Source organism: Macrotis lagotis, chromosome 2 (assembly GCF_037893015.1).
Source record: "Macrotis lagotis isolate mMagLag1 chromosome 2, bilby.v1.9.chrom.fasta, whole genome shotgun sequence".
In the NCBI taxonomy this organism is placed as follows: domain Eukaryota; kingdom Metazoa; phylum Chordata; class Mammalia; order Peramelemorphia; family Peramelidae; genus Macrotis; species Macrotis lagotis.
The window spans coordinates 323,053,912-323,071,107 of NC_133659.1; the positions used below are offsets into that span (position 1 = coordinate 323,053,912).

Sequence of the window (17,196 nt, forward strand, 5' to 3'; positions counted from 1 at the left end):
TACACAACCTAGCTGCCCCTAGCCTGACACTTTCTAAGGAACCTGGAAGCCCAGCTGGCTAGATGCAAAAGGATCTTATTCTACTAAAAATCAAGATAAATGTAAACTTACAGCTCTTTGGTATCTAAAAGTCAACTACACAAGCAAAGGATGAGGGAAACATGGATAGAACATGGTCTGTGTACATATGTGATTTTATGGGGGGCTGGCATGGCACCCGAACTAGTGTCTCCTTGGCACCAGTATCTACAGAGGCAGGAGGGGGTTCTAGTGTAGGAAGATCATATCAGGAACCCAGTATTCTGGCTCCTTCATATACATGGAGGAAGGACAGAAAATAAAGGAAACTTGGGAGGGAGGAAAGAAACAACTAAAAGGCCTTCAGGTAAAAGAATTCAACATGTTATGCTCTGGGCTAGGGACAAAACTAGAAGAGGTGAAAGGTAAAGGGTCACAGATTCAGGCTGAGCATAAAGGAAAATTCCCTAACCTTTGGACAATCCAAAACATCCTCCACAAGAGAGGGAGATCATGGGCTGGATAATAAACACCAGCTAGGAAGGCTCCAGAGGGAATATCCATCTGCTCAGGGGCAGCTCTGCCTAGGTAGCCTTCAAGGTCCCTCTTAACTAACTGCACGGTGCCAGCGGTTATCTGGACTGTCCTGTGATAACCATAATTCAGAAGTTAGGAAATTACTTACTGCAGTCGACAGCCTGGATGCCAATGTCATTTCCAAGTTTCCTTTGAGACCAAGGAGTGCAGGGACTAAAATAAAAACTTCAGTCACATTTTTGAACACCTCCCAGTGCTGTAAAGAAAAGAACAGTTCAGATTAAAGTTTCCTAAGAGCCATATTCTACAGTCTACCCATTTTCATTTAATGTGAATTAATATTCACATTCATTATAGAATGAAAATTAAATTCTATTTAAAAATCGTTTTCAACTCTTATCATAGCTAACTGTATTTTTATAACCAGTAGATTTTAAACCTTCTGCTCTGTTCTCTCCACTTACCTGGGTTTTCTTTAGCCAGAGGGATGAAGGAATGAACAGGCCCTATTACATTGAAGAAAACAGAGCTCAATAGTGTTCATTTCACCCAATCTCAGTGGGAGGCGCTAGATGCCCTTGATTCTGGATTATCATTTTATCCTTTAATTCAATCAACTGCAAAATGAAAACAAGCATGTTTTCCTCCTTCCTGTTAGGCTGTGAGACTCATCAAAAAAAATATTTTCACCTTCCCACTCTGTGTATGCAATTTTATTGAAGCAAAAACAAGGTCAGAATGATTGTACCTTATTTTGTACCCTCAGTTTGCTATCACCAACACAGTATTAGTCTAGATAATTGTGATTATGAAATCTGAAACCTGTAGAGAGGCATAATTACTATTATGCAGAGTATAATGAAGTTAGGATTTAATTTGAAAATAATGCAAAGTGGTTAAAGACAAGGAAGACTATACATAGTTGGTAATTTCTAGGACAATGCTTTGCTTTCATCAAACAAAATCTTTTATCCATGAAGCAAAGGTATCACAAAGAAAGTATGTTGACCTTTTTAGAAGAAGTCAATATGATCTCTAGCTAGACTACTAAGGAATAATGGTCTGTTTTTATCAATCTATAAAGGTAGAGATAGTTAAACAACTAAGAAACAATTGTTTGGGGCAGTTAGATGACGTAATGGATAAAGCACCAGCCCTGGAGTCAAGAGGACCTGAGTTCAAATTCAGCCTCAGACACTTAATAATTAACTAGCTGTGTGACCTTGGGCAAGTCACTTAAACCCACTGCCTTGCCAAAAAAAAAAAAACAATTGGCAAAAATGAAAAAAATAAAAGGAAAATGACAGTTGTTGGAGGAAATGGGAAAAGAGAGACAACCATGAAGGGAACTGTGAATTCATACAACTATTCTAGAAAGCAATTTGGAACCTGACCCAAAATGTCAAGAAACTGTACATATGCTGATCTAGAAATACCACTATCTGGCATATATCCCCAGGAGGTCAAAGACAGAGTGAGAGGACCCATGTTATAAAAATACAAATTAAGGACAGGTGAACAAATTAATGGATTATTGCACCATAAGTAACAAGAGAGAGAGACAGAGGCTGAGCAACCTGGGAAGATACATGTGAACCATGACCCCAAGTGAAATGAGCAGAACCAAAAGAACTACCTATAGAACAATAACCAAAATATGAGGAAGTAGAGAGCAAACAAGACAAACAGGAGGTCGTTTCTTGTCTCCTTGAATCTCTTCAACACTTAACCACAGATTGCTAGATCTGAACATAAAACTGAATTGACCTCCAGTCAATGATGAAACAGGAGTCAACAGCCCAGGCCTCCGGGGTCTAGGATGATCAGTCCAGCAGCCAGCCCAACTAGATCTTTAGGATAATCATCAAGAGGCTGCTATGGCCTCAAGGGTGTTCTTCACCTCAGACTCCACAGGGAAGGCTCTTCATCACCCCCAAACTTAACCCAAGCATTGCCTCCAGCCTGAGGCCTTTCCTGAAGCACAGCCCAGACTACCTATGCCTGCATCTCCCTCTTCTTCCCTGTCAAGGTAAACTTTGTGTCCCTTCTTCTTATCTGGGTTTACCTTGAAGACATACACTTGTCAGTCTCCCCAAGAGTAATGGAAGCTCCTTCAGAGCAGAGATTATTCTGACTTTGAGTCTGGAATGTGGTAGACACTAATTAGATGTTTATTGATTGATGGATGGAGTTTTGAGTTTTAAAAAATGAAGAAAAACATTTTTAAAAATTGAAATCTAGATAAAAGAGTTGTCTTGAAATACAAAAGCATGGAGAGCCGAGGGAAGGAATTTGAGGATCCTCCTGGCTGGTGGCTGGGGTCCTCCCTCTAAAGAGAGGTTCTCCATATGCTTCATATATATTCCTACTACGAATTCACAGACACATGCAGGAGAAAGTAACTTCTTGATAGCAGAGGCTGTTTCCCCTTTGTCTTGGTGTCCTTATGCACAGCACAATGCCTAGCTCACAATAATAGGATCTTAATAACAGCTCATTTATAGATTTACCAAAAACCAAAACCAAAACCAAACCACAGTATGACTATTTATTCAATTGCAAAAGTTTATATAAGCCAGAAACAAAAAATGCACTTAAAATGTGTTATTTTTCCTCCATCTTACTCAGAAAAATGACACAAGACCAGAGAATGGCAAAGTTAGAGAGGAACCAGATCCCCTTGTTTGAAAAATGTAAAGTGCTGTCCCCAAGACTAGAGAAGGGCCGGACTAGACCCAGATCCTCTGCCACTGAGCCCACAGTTCTCTCCACTTGACTTAATTTCTCTTGATCAAGAGCTGAAATGCCAAATCTATGGTGGAAGGAAACATTGATAAACACAAGTCAAACTCTCCTCTCCAAGCCTCTCTCCTCTCATTTTCTGCTGTTTATATACTCTTTGAAAACATTGTCTTGACCTTAAAAATCCCAAGCAAAACATTTCCCTCAGCACCTACTCCTTTAGCTTCCCTTTCAGAAGAATAGGCCTATTCAGAGTTCTAATCCGAGAAACATAACCCTGATACTGAATCATTCAAACCTGATTCCAAGGATGACAAGGAAGACTTTACAATTTCTCCTCATAGAAAGGGAAGCATTACAGAAATCTGCCCAACCAACAGTCAAAGTTCCAGGGCCAGTGATCCCGTGCCCCTGGATTGAGAGCATTCCTGCTCCTTGGCTTCCTTGCTAGAAAATGAGGGAAGCAAATTCATCACACAATTAAACACATCCTCTGTCCCAAAGTCCTGTGAAAGGGGTTGAAGACAGATAGATAAAACAGGGACTGCTGCAAGATTAGAATCCAATAAAGGACACACAAGACCATAAGGATAAGTGAGATCACTAAAGAGGAGAGAGCTTTAGAGACCAGTGGTAAAGACATGGGCAGAAGACACAGGCCCTCTCCCCGGTGGATGGTGAGACCTAATGTGGCCTTCAAAGAAAGGAAGGTACCAATAAGGAAGAGAAAAGGAGAAGTTCGAACAGCTTTGGAACAGAAGGGAAAGATGATCAGCCTGAATTGGGGCCTACTGATCACGAAGTGTGAGATCATTTAGGCAAAAGTATCAAACTCTAGAGATCCTAGACAGGAGGCTCTCGGAAGACACTGGATGGTCAATCTTGATTTTGGAATGATCTTCATAGCAGTGATAACTGAAGGGTAAGATCACTGAGGAGTAGACTGGGAAAGCAGAAGCCAGAGACCCCCCCCCCCACACACACACACCGAAGGAGCAGGAAAATCAGATGGTCTCAGTTTTCTCAACTAAAGAATGGGACCAATAACAGCATCTGCCTCTTAGGGTTATTGTGAAAATCCAATGACTTACTATTTGTAAATCATTCTGCAAACCTCATAGCTAATGCTAGCTATTACTAAGAGGAGATGATGAGGGCCATGATCAGAAAATATGAAATCTAAGGAAAGTGGTTTTGTGAGTGAAAGAGCACTACCCCACCCAGGAGGGAAGGAAGAGGCCACACAGGAGCTGAAGGCCTGGAGGCAGGAGAGGCAACCTATACAAAAGCACAGAGGTGGGAGATGGAGTACCGTGCATCATCATCCAATTTGCCCAGAACACAGAATGCAAAAGGGAAAGAAAGTAAGGAGAGGTGCCAGGTGTGAAACAGAGAAAGCTCCTTTGGGGATCCAGTGAAGCTTCTTGCTCAGAGGGGAATGGCCTAGAGAGAGGCTGTGGGATGGTCTATCTGGCTGTGCCATAGTAAACAGAAAAACAGAAAGAGACCCTACCATGAGAAGAGATCCTAAAGACTGCCTCATCTACAGGAGGAAATAGGCCCAGGGATATTGAGTGACTTTTTCAAGACCACCGGAAGGGTAAGAAGTGAAAGAGGGGAGTGACCTGGAGGATGGTGAAGGTGTAGGTCATGCCAGTAATTCATGCTGGGCTGCTGACATGAATTAGAGGGCCTGGGAGAACAGGGCTTCCCTGATAGTACAAGGGCTCTGGGCAAAATAAGTTCTAATTTTTGACACATTGAGTTTGGGATGCCTATGAGAGATCCAGAGAGAAATGCAGAACTTTAATTGGTAATGCAAGATAACAGCTCAGCAAAAAATCTGTTGTCTCTTGTTCTGTTCTATTGTTTTTCCTTAATTTTCAAAGAAGACCAATGACATCACATAGATGATGTCTCGACTTGCACTAGAATTGGATTTAAGGGAGGAAGAGAGTTACACAAAGTCGAAAGCCTTGTTCTCTTCTCCAAAGTCATCAAAGGTCAGTGAAAAGACATAATTCAAGAAGACTGATGATGCCCTTGTCTTTTTAAGGTCTTTACCAAGGCTCAGTCTGTCTGAGTCAATGCCCTTTCAATGATTAAGGGCTACTTGAGACTTGGCCTAATTTACCATCATGAAAATATCAATCTGGAAGGGGTCTTCAGGAAAAAACATATATAAAAAAAGAACAGAGCTTTAGGGCAGTGGTGACAAAATCAAATAAAAATGGGGCCACTAACACATAAGGGTCCTTACAAGAATATAATGACTTAAGAAAACTACACATATACATATACATATACATATATACATACACATACACATACACATACACATACACATACACATACACATACATATACATACATATCTATAAATTAATAAATCATTATGCTAAAATCAGAGAGGGATCAGACTTTACTCTAGCATAGGCCACATTTGGAATATTACAGGTCACATGTCACACCTCTGTCTTAGGGCAGAGTCATGCACATGGTGACATGGAGGAGGATCCCAAAAAGCCGACCTAAGAAGATAATCAAGAGAAAGATAAATTTTAAAAATCCGGGGGGGGGGGAAGTTTATAGCAGAGGAAGGATGAGTCAATGGGGTCAATTGCTGCAGACAGATCAACCAGGAATGAGAACTGAGAAAAAGGCACTCAATTTAGTAACTAACAAACTGTTAGCAGCCTTGGATAGAGAGTTTCCTTTGAACGGTAGCACTGGAAACCAAATTGCATGAGAGTAAAAATATGAGTGAGATGTGAAGACATGGAAATAAGTACAGATAACTTCTCCTAGAAGCTAGGTAATGAAAGCAAGCAGAGTTATGGGATGATCCTTTAAGCGTGTGGCTGGATCAAGTGGAGTTTTATTTAAGTAATCCAGGGGGAAAAAGTGGCTCCACATCAAGTGTCACAAACTGATCCAAAAAAGTTAAGACAGCGAAAAGCATTGCATCACAAGATGTATTTGGTGATACAGGAGATGTTCAATGACCATGAAAAAAGCTGTTTCAGTGATGTGGTAATGATAGAAGCCTCTCTATTCCATGAGAGCATGGGGTAGGATGAGTGAATGAGAGATAACTTAGCAGATATATTCTTCTTTTCTCTTTAGAAAGGAGAATGTCACTAGGCTTAGGGGAAAACTTACCATAAAAGAGAAGAAGAAGATTCTGAAACTAGTAACTTGTTACCTCTTTATTAATAGAAAACATATTCAAATTAGTATCCACATGAGTACCATCTATTTAGAAGAACTTTGAGTCTGAAGAAACAGGAATAAAACAAAAGGCAAAAAAAGCAGAATCTGATGAAGCAATCGGTTCTCATTTTTATTTCTGATCATCTCTAAAAGGTATTTACTTAAATCATATCAAATAACTGTTAAAGGGATAACTTTTGACGAATATGAAAGGTAGCAACATCAAACTTGAAAAAATCAGCTGCAGCAAAAAACCTCAATGCTGATGGGACTGCTGGAGAAACAGGTGCATCTCATTGTCAAGCATATTTATAGAAGTGTCTGTACCTTTCCAGTTTATTCCCTTTTTTTACTATCACTTATTGTTGGGTACTACATTACCATTTTCAAGGCCAGAATCACTTTGGTCTTTCAGCAGTACTAAAATTTAAAGGCCCCACCAGTTTACATTTTACCAAAGCGTAATATTGCTGACCACTTTGCAAGCTGATAAATATAATTTATAGTAAATCTTTCAAAATATCACTAGTCAACAACATCAACCCTAAACATATTAGTTTTCTGCAATAAGAAAGATCTGGAAAACAGATTAATTAAACCCCCCCCAAAAAGGGAATACTCACCTGTACTATGTCTAAAACCATGCCAGCTGAAACTGTTCCAAAACCTGCAAGCAGAAATGGTACCAGGATCTGTAAGGCCATCGTGCCACTGGACTCTTTTGGCAATCGGTGAGTCCCTTCCCCAATGAGATCTTCATCACCATCACTAGACATGTCTTCATTTTTTAACATGGCGGCTGTTTCTGAAGTCTCCCTCCCATCACAGTAATTATAGTTAGCATAGTCATCATACTTTGGGCTACAGCTTGATGGAACATGTCCATTATTGCCATGAAAAGACTGGTCTGAGAAATGATGGTACTCCATGTGTTGATCTGTTCTTATGTTAAATGTCTGGGCTGAGGCTGGCAAGCCATCTTGCCAAATGCCATCTTGACTTTTATGGTAAATGACAGGCACCATACTCAATAGAAAGCTTAAAAATGTGTCGGGCTGAACTGTATTTAAATGGAAAGTCCAATTTACCAGGCTTTCTCCACTGTTGACTATACTGCTGGTTCTGTTTGTGATAGTTCTTCCTTTACTATTAGTCATATTGTTGTCACAATGCCCCAGTTCTTGTGATCTGTGGGTCTCAGCTTGCATGAGAAAATAGCAGGTGACTCAGATACAAACAGTGCTTTAAAGTAAAGAGCAGACAAAAGCCAGTGGTTTCAATAATCTAGAATGTTTGGTAGCTTCATAGATAGGGTTTGATCTGGCAAAGAAAAAGAAAAAAAGCAAATTAATCATCTCACTACATGGAGTTTTATCATTAAAGAAACAGAACATGAGTTAATTTTAAAACACACATGCACACACACACACACACACACACACGGGCTCAAACAAATTTAAAAACTTCAAATATCATTCAATCCTTCACAGTGCAAACTATCAAAAAACCCCACCATAATCAAACCAAAACAAAAAATCCTTCATTTTGAATAGCAAATGAGCCTTTCACTAAAGACCTTCGTTTGTCAGAATGAAGAATAGCAACATTAAAATCCTGTGGAGGAAAAGAAACCCACAGAATCACAGGATCTTCTAACTGAAACCCTCCCTAAAACGTGTGGCCACTCTAAAAACATTCCTATAACAAGTGTTCATCCATCACCCCTAATTCAAGGACAAAAGCCTCCTCAAACCCAAGAGCTAAATTCATAAAATGCACTGGGATCATTTGTGTTTAGATGACCCAATCTGAAGGAAGGATAGGGAAAGACAGCAACCTGGTACCATCTAGGGTGGTTTATGATCCACACATCACCCTGCACTGAATAAAAACCCAAGGAAATTCCTTTATTCTCCCAGCACTTCCCTAGTTAATAGGAAGGGCAGACATTCTAATATGGTGGCTCAGGTGGACAAAAGAGAAATAATAGTTTTTGAATCCTTGAATAAACAGGAACTTCATAGCCCATACCCTTTTTATCTCTTCCTATCACTTGCTAAATTCAAAATTCCTTGAATCCTTTATTTTTTCCTTAGCAAAGCTAAGTTAGACATAGAAAGCTTGCTACTATTGCAAGTTTCCAGAGAGAATAGATTCCAATCCTCAAGTTTGGTGGCCAATAGAAATTAAGGCATTTATATACCAATGCAGGGCTACAACATCATCAGAGCAAGGAGAGTACCCTTAGATAATACCCAAACTGTATTACATGAAAGTAATGCATTATTTCTGCACCATAAGAAAAAAACAACATGAAAGATTGAGAAGAACTTGGAAAACTGCTAGATACTGATGGGAGGTAAACAAGATCAAAAAACACCTACAATGCCAACAATAGTATGAATGAAAACACAAAGAAACTGAACACAGTATAATTAAATCAATGGTCCAAGAGAAAAGATGATGCACCTCCCTTTTTGCTCTAAACATAGTCAGGTATGTGGGATACTGTACACTCAATAATGTTGATATGTTGGTTTGAATGAGTTGCTTCCCCTCCTTTTTTTCCTCTCTTCTTTTTAATAAGGAATGACTTAGTGTGTGTGTTGTGTGTGTGTGTGTGTGTGTATGTGTGTCCAAGACCAACACTTAAATCACCTTGCCACCAAGGTTCTAGAAAAGAAGGGTGGAGTGGGGCAGCTAGATGGCACAGTGGTTAAAGTACCAACTCTGTATTCAGGAGGACTGGAGTTCAAATTTGGTCTCAAACATTTAATTACCTAGCTGTGTGACCCTGGGCAAGTCACTTAACCCCATTGTCTTGCAAAAACCAAAATGAAAGAAAGAAAGAAAGAAAGAAAGAAAGAAAGAAAGAAAGAAAGAAAGAAAGAAAGAAAAAAGAAAGGAAGGAAGGGAGAGAAATAAAAGAAGAATGGAGACAGGTCGAGGAGGTATTATAAATGCCATAAAGATTTTTTTTATTTGATCCTAAAATCATTATGGAACAACTGAAATTTATTGAATAGGAGAGTGATGGGGTCCAACCAGAGATTTAGCAGGTATGTAAAGGGTTGATTGGAGAGGACATCAGCGAGACTTGAGGCAGGGAAGTATTCCAGGTGGGAGGTGAGGAGAGCCTGCACTGGGGTGAAAGACTGAGTAGAGAAAATGAATTTGAATGAGAGATAGTAAGGTAGAAATGACAAGATTAAGCAGCTTGTTGGATAGCAGGGTTAAAGGTGAATGAGTAACCAAGGTTACAAACTTGACAGAACGGGTTTAACATTTGGTAACAAAAATTGGACCTGAGGATAGGGAATAAGATGTATAGATCTAGGATTCATCCGCATAACAGTAGCTGATGAAATCACCAAATGAAAGCACATACAGAGAAAAGAGGAGAAGTCTTAGTTAACCCACAGTCAGGGGTCAGGATATGGAAGATGAACCAACAAAGTAGACTTAGAAGAAGCAGTCAGAGTGGCAAGAGAACCAAGAGAGAGCAGAGAAGAGAGTGCCCAGGAAGATATGGTGGTAAATACTGGCAAACACGGCAGAGCCATCAAGAAGGATGAGGACTCTGAGAAGACCACCATATTTAAGAATTAAGAGATCAAGACTGGCAATTTGGGAGAGATGAATGATAAAATCAGAAGCCAAAATATAAAAATAGGAGGAGTCAGTGAGAAGACAGAATATGGCAGAAGGAAACAGAGACTGCTTTTTTTTTCTAGCTTTTAGATATGAAAGGAAGGAGAGATGACAGGTCAACTGTTTGAGGTTGCTAGAGAAGAGTTTAGAAGACTAGAGATTTGAACATTTTTGTAGGCAGCAAAGAAGGAATCATTAGAGAGACTGAAGATTGGGGTGGAAATGAGGGGGGCAGGGGGAGATGATTGTGGAAGTAATGTCCTGTAGAAGGTAGCATTTAAGATCCATGTTCAAAGGTTTCTTGGTTCATAGTAACAAAATAAAAACCAGAGATTTAATTTGAATGGGCTGACTCTTTTAGTTCACCATCTGACTAGATGCCCATTTGTTAGGAATGTTATATAAGGACCTGCATCCTCTTGATACAGCTCTGGACTAGTTAAGTCCTGAGGTCCTTCTACTAACACTAAAGACAGTGCACTTCATACTTTAAAGCTTTCCCTGTCCTCCAGGTAGGTGGTATAAAGTGCCAAGCTGAATTCAAACCAGTCGCAGACATTCACTAGCTGTGTGACCCTCAGCAAATCACTTAACCTATTTGCCTCAGTTTCCCCACCAAGAAAATGGAGATAATAAAAGGATCCACTTCTCAGGAGTTGTGAAGCTCAAATAAGACAATAATAAGTACAATGTCTTGCACATGGTATTATAATTCATAATTTGCCTTGGATTATATCCATTTAAAAATATAAATGCCACAACTGCTACTTAAAATTAAGAACAATACATTGTTCTTTGTAGATTCACTAGACCGGAATATCAGGGAAATCTGATCAGGAAAAAAAAAAGTGTTCTGACACTGTTAAGTGTAAATACTCTTCTCACCAAAGGCTTTATTCTTAGAAAATGGGACACAATCCAACAAATTAACAGGTAGGTAGATGTCATGACTTATAAAAATAGCAACCCTCAGTTCCAAACTCTCATCTCAAACACATGGTGAAATGGACTAAGTTCGAGTTTCTCTGGTAAATCTAAATTATAATGGGAGGAAAGAGGAAGTCCAGAGAAGAGATGTTCTGAGAGATAGGACAATGATTAAGATACAAAGGAGGGACAGCTAGGTGTTGCAGTGGATGATAGAGCACCAGTCCTGGAGTCAGGAGGACTTAGTTCAAATCTAGCCTCAGACACTTAATCATTGTCTAGCTGTGTGACCTTGGGCATGTCACTTAACCCCACTGCCTTGCAAAAATTATTTAATAAAAACAATGGAGAGAAGGTAGGGCTACTCATCCCTTCTTATATTTCTGTTTTCTCAGCTAAGAAAGCTATTTAAATGTTCAAAAACGGGTAAAGTAACAAGATGGAAAGCATCTAGTTATGTCTAATGAATTGAGTCACTGGGCACAGGGAGTAACTACACAGTTGGCAGATATGACTGATGATTGAATGTCAATGAGAATCAAAGGTCATAGAGCACAGGGAGCTACTGAAAAGCCCACGTATTAAGAATACAGTCTTCAACCAGAAGTCAGTGGATTTGACTCTGATTTGACAAAATTTCAGAATGAATCATTTAAATGGGAAGGTTATTTTTCAATAACAAGTGATGCCAAAATAACCTGATTTCCTTTTTTTGAAAGGGTGATCAATCAGAGAAAGTGATCTAGATAACTTTCACCTATAGTTTGTCAAAACATTTTGTAACCTCTCAACTGATTCTTGTGGACAAACTGGAGAGATATGGTCTAGCCTAGATAATTGTACAGTTAGATGATAGTATCTGATTTAATAGCTGGACCCAAAAAGTAGTCACTGATAAATAGGTCAATGTCAACATCAAAGAAAGTCTGTACTGGTATTCCATTTGGATTTATCCTTGACCCTTTCTGGTTTTAACATTTTTGCCAATAATTGCAATGAAGTCATACTTATAAATTTACAGTTTACAAAAAGCTAAGAAAAAGAAAAGCTAGTGGATTGAAGTCAAAACCCAAAAAATATCTGGGTCAACTCTAATAAGATGAAATTTGGTAAGAACTCATTAAATAATAAAGTCTCACCTTAGAGTTCAGGAAACCAAATTCTTAAGTATAAGATGGGGGGGAAGTATGGTTAGGAAACAATTCATCTGAAAAATCATCTGGGGATTTTAATGGACCACAAGCTTTTCATTTGTCAACAATGTAAAATGATGCTTTAAAAGAGATATAATGATCTACTGAAACAACCCTGTACTCTGTCATATATATCTATATATGACAGAGTACAGGGTTTTTTCAGTATATGTATATACAGAATATCTTCAGTTCAGTTCTGGACAGCACAAATTAAAGACATTCATAAAAGAGTATCCAGAAGAGGAAAACAAGAATAAGTCATATGAGAAGAGATGTTGAACCCCCTCTGGAAAAAGAGAGAATAAGTCCAGGCTTGCTACTTGGAAGGATTAGAAAGATGTTTTGTTCCCTTTGACCCAAAAGGTCAAAACTAGGAGTAATAAGTGAATGTTTCAAAGGCAGATTTAGGCTTGATGTAAAAAAAAAATTCCTAAGAAATATTAGAGAGGAATAGGCTGCTTTGGAGAAAGTGGTTCATTCTCACTGGAGGTCTTCAACCAGACACTAGGAAGACCCCTTGTTGGCAATATTGTAGAGAGGATATTTGTTCTGTTATCCCTTACAATTGTTCAATTGTTCAACTGTTAAACCTCAAAATATCCAACAATTCCATTGCATAGTCCCTAACAATAAATAAAACCTGGAATTTAGGACTCTTGAACATACTACAGTTCTTAAAACATTTTGAGAGGCAGCTAGGTGGCATAGTGGATAGAGTGCCAGCCTAGAGACAGAAGGATCTGAGTTCAAATCCAGCCTCAGATATTAATTATCTAGCTGTGTGAATTTTGGCAAATCACTAAATACCATAGCCTTGCTAATGCTTTATTCACTTTTTATTTCTTCCTTAATAGCATTTCTTTATGAGTTTCTGTTTGCAGTTAAATATATATATAATAAAGAAACAGATAGTATAACATGAGCAATTAAAAAGCTTTCAGAGGTGCCAAACTTGGCAAAATGATGTACTTAGTTGTCTTAGTTTATAATGAATTCATTTATATCTTTCTTGGTTCACTGCTTTAAATAATATTGAGAATTTCATGTTACATTTCCCCCTTCCATTACAAGTCTCTAATTCAGAGCAGATGTCTAATAACTTATTTCCTTATAGGAACCCAAATGGTACCACAAGGATCTTACTGCTTAGCTTAATTGTCCATGAATCTAGTTGTTCTCCTTTCACATCTATCTTCCACAGCTAGCTGCTAAACTGATAGTCCTAAAACAAAGTTCAGACTCTGTCACATCCCTTAGCAGCTTTCTTTTCAATCAATTCCAAACTCCAATGGTTGGCATTTAAAGACCTTCACTTCTTAGCTCCAAGCCCTCCCACTTCCTGGGCTTTGGCCCAACTGGTCTTTATTCCCCGTATATACACACACCATTTCATCTCCTTGGACCAGATCCATTCTGGAGGCTTTTTCTCTCCCTCCTTCAACACCGGCCATAAGGAGACTTCCTTATCTAAGAAAGATCTCATTTATTTATCTACTTGTTAGATGTCACTCCCTTGCCACTAAAAAAAAGTCTATATTTTGAATTGACTCATCTTCGTACATGATTTCTTTAATGTGTGGCTTTCCCTCGATAGAACACAAATTCTGATGGCAGAGACTGTTTCATTTTTGCCTCTGCATCTCCATTGTCTAGAACATAAGCCCTTAATAAATGTTTCCTGAGTTAAATGAGATAATATTACTTGACAATTTTCAGCTCAGAATACTGGGGTCCAATTTCCAAGCTCATCAATTTCTTTCAATGGCTAAGTATTTCCATTGGACTTTTCCAATATCCAATATCCATCTGAACTCCTTGGATTTTTTCTGTTGTCCTCTATCTGCCAAATTTCCATTTAACAGGAGGAGCACCAACTGGTTAGTGCCCTCAACATAAATCTTAAAACTCTTCAACTTCTTCCTCTTTGGCTCTCCAAGGCAATCCAATACCATATTATGCTGCCTTTTCCATATCTCTTCTAAGATATGACACCCTGTTCCCCCTAGTCTAATGATCTCAATAGCCTCTCTTTTTCACTAGGTCTGAATCTTCTACCATTGCTGCTATTAATACCATCTACCAACCTCACTCTTTGAATCTCTGATTTCCCCCTTTGGCTCCCTATCATACTCGGTGTGAGCCTCATTATCTCACATTGGTCCAAGACCCTTGACCTGGCATGACCCTAAACTACTTCAGGATCTCAGAGCGAGGGGTGACAGAGCCCTGAGACGTCACCTTGTCTAACCCTTCATTCTACAGAGAAAGCCATGAGCAGACAGCTTCAGTGACTTGCCAAGGCTACAGAGATGACAAGTATTGGAGATAAAGTCAGAAGGCAGGACCTTAGACCACAGATCATCCAGGACTGCTTTGGCACCCAAATGTTTGCTGGATTCATGCAAGTAAATAAGGAGGTACTATTATAGGAAATGAAAAGAAAATAATGTATTTGATTTAATGTACATTTGAATATCATAGAATTATTTCATCTATCACCATGACCAAATAATTCATCAATATGTAGTCAAACTTTTGGTGTAAAAGCCTCCCAAATCTACATTTGTGGTCTTCTTTCCCTGAGATACAATCCTGAACCTATATCTGCCTGTTTGACATGTTCACCTGGATGATCCATGGTAGCTCAACCATAACTCATCTCAGGGAAACCTACAAAGTCTTTCCTCTAATTCATGTCTCCTCTCTTCCCTCCTTCCGTCAAAATTCCCCACCATGTTTGCTGTCGGCCAGGTGTGCCACCTAGGAGTCACCCTGAATTCTTCCCTCTCACTCACTGCCCCCTCCCCCAAAAATCTCATCAAATTCATCTCTTCCACATTTCTCCCATCTCCTGACTGCTCAGCCCCCAACCAGCCTGGACTATGGCAGTCTTGCTCACAAGTCTCTTCCCTCTCAATTCAAATTCCACACAAGTGACAAACTGATCTTCCTACATCGCAGGGCCAATCATGCCTCGAGTCCCCACTGTGGAGTCTTGGCTCCAGCCTCTTTCCTATCAGTCTGAGTTTTCCCTCACCAACCAATCTGTGGAAATCCACTTCCCACGTGGAGGCCTTCTCTGCTTCCCCCTCCACAGGGAGAAGTTTCCCAACTCTGGCAGTACTTCATCTCCTTCCTCCCCATCCACTCCCATATCAACCACTAGGTATTTCCTTTATCATTTTCCTGTACTTTCTGATCTGTGGACATCATGGTGCCCTTCCACACATCCCAGGTAGCCCCACAGTCCTGAAGTCATGTGTTTATTATCTGGGTGATGCTGGTTTCCGGAAAACAGACACCACTTGATGCTGAGATTAAATACAAAGGATTGTCAGCACAGAAAAACCTTGATTTGTGGTCTTCAGGCCAAGCCTTGGACAAACCCAGTCAACTCCAAGCCATGAGGAGAAACTGGAGCAGGACTGTTGTGGAGGCCCACACATCTGTACCTAGATGGCCTCATTCCTCTGAATGAGAATTCCTTTTCTTAAATGAATATAAATCAGCAAGAATTAGGAATTTATAGGGATTATACTTAGTAATGGATAAAAATAAAAATGTTGAGCTTCCCCAGTAGCTCCTTATATGGAAGGAAACTGGAAGGCTACTTTCATTACTTTTAATTGCTTTATATGACCCAGACAACATAAATGTTAAAGCTTGAGAACTAGTATTGGTCCTTAATCAATTATTTGTTGGGCATCCAATATATACTCTTAGGAGTTGGGGAGACAAAAGAATGGAGCAGTCCCTACTTTCTTTGAGATTATTTTCTGAGGGAGAGATGCATATATCAAAATAAAAAATACAAAGATCAAAGTTTGTGAGGAAGGCCCCTGGCAGGTGGGGGGAGGGGAGAGTAACCAAGGCATCAGATGGTACTCAGCTGCATCCTAAAAAAAAGAGGAACTTGGTGCAGCAAAGGGCAGTTGTGGTCCAGGCCTGTGGAGGAACAGGTGCAAAGGGGTGGTGGAGATGGAGCTCATGAAGGAGGAGGGTCAAAGAATATTCAAGGCACATTTTCTTATGCAAAACTATCCCATTAGAAGAAAACTCGCTGAGCATCTCTTATGGTTTTCCTCCTGTTCCTAATCAGTTCTTTTTTGCTTTTTAAAAAAAATTATTTATTTAAGGCAATGGGGTTAAGTGACTTGCCCAAGGTCATACAGCTAGGCAATTAGTGTCTGAGGATGAATTTGAACTCAGGTCCTCCTGACTCCAGGGCCAGTACACTATTCACTGCACTACCTAACTGCCCCTCCTAATCAGTTCTTAAGGAACCAAGTCACAGAGCTTAGCCACAATTGTGAATGAGGTCAGAATTTTTCACAGGATATGTCATTCAGACATCCTACATAAGTGAGAAACTTGAATTTTGTCTTTCTGAATATGCAAGTTCATTTCACCGACCTGAAGTGAGGAAGACCTGAGTTCAAATGTGGTCTCATACAATTGACACTTGCTAGTTGTATGACCTTAGACAAGTCACTTAATCTTGATTGCCTAGCATCTAAGGCCATCTCCAGTTGTCCTGATTCATATCTGGCCAATGGGACCCAGATGACTCTAGAGCAGAAAGTTAGGCTGGTGACTTGGCACTGCAACTCCTCACTTAAATCCAACTCACTTGTCATGGCATCACTTCCCACAAGTCATGGTCTTCTTTAAAAATGAAGAACAAACGTGATCATCAGCATCCAAAATATAAAACATGTACTTAATGAAATGGATAGGGCACCAGCCCTGGAGTCAGAAAGACCTGAGTTCAAATTTGACCTCAGATATTTAATACCTACTTGGTTATGTGACCTTGGGCAAGTCATTTAACCCCACTGCCTTGCAAAAACCAAATAAACAAACAAACAAATAAATAACTTAAAATAAATGATGGAGTTTTCTAAATTGACTT

General features: G+C 39.5%; 1 protein-coding gene across 3 annotated transcripts in view; it reads right to left on the reverse strand.

The window, feature by feature from the left end:
* Positions 1 to 17,196, reverse strand: part of SLC41A2 (solute carrier family 41 member 2) — a 123,857-nt gene that overhangs the window by 86,191 nt on the left and 20,470 nt on the right. For all 3 annotated transcript variants that reach the window (XM_074226751.1, XM_074226752.1, XM_074226753.1), the window contains exons 2-3: positions 7,134 to 7,830; positions 704 to 811 (exon numbers count right to left, since the gene is read on the reverse strand). In XM_074226751.1, the coding sequence (XP_074082852.1) occupies positions 704 to 811; positions 7,134 to 7,718 (693 nt within the window). In that variant the 5' untranslated portion in view covers positions 7,719 to 7,830. The remainder of the gene's footprint in view (positions 1 to 703; positions 812 to 7,133; positions 7,831 to 17,196) is intronic.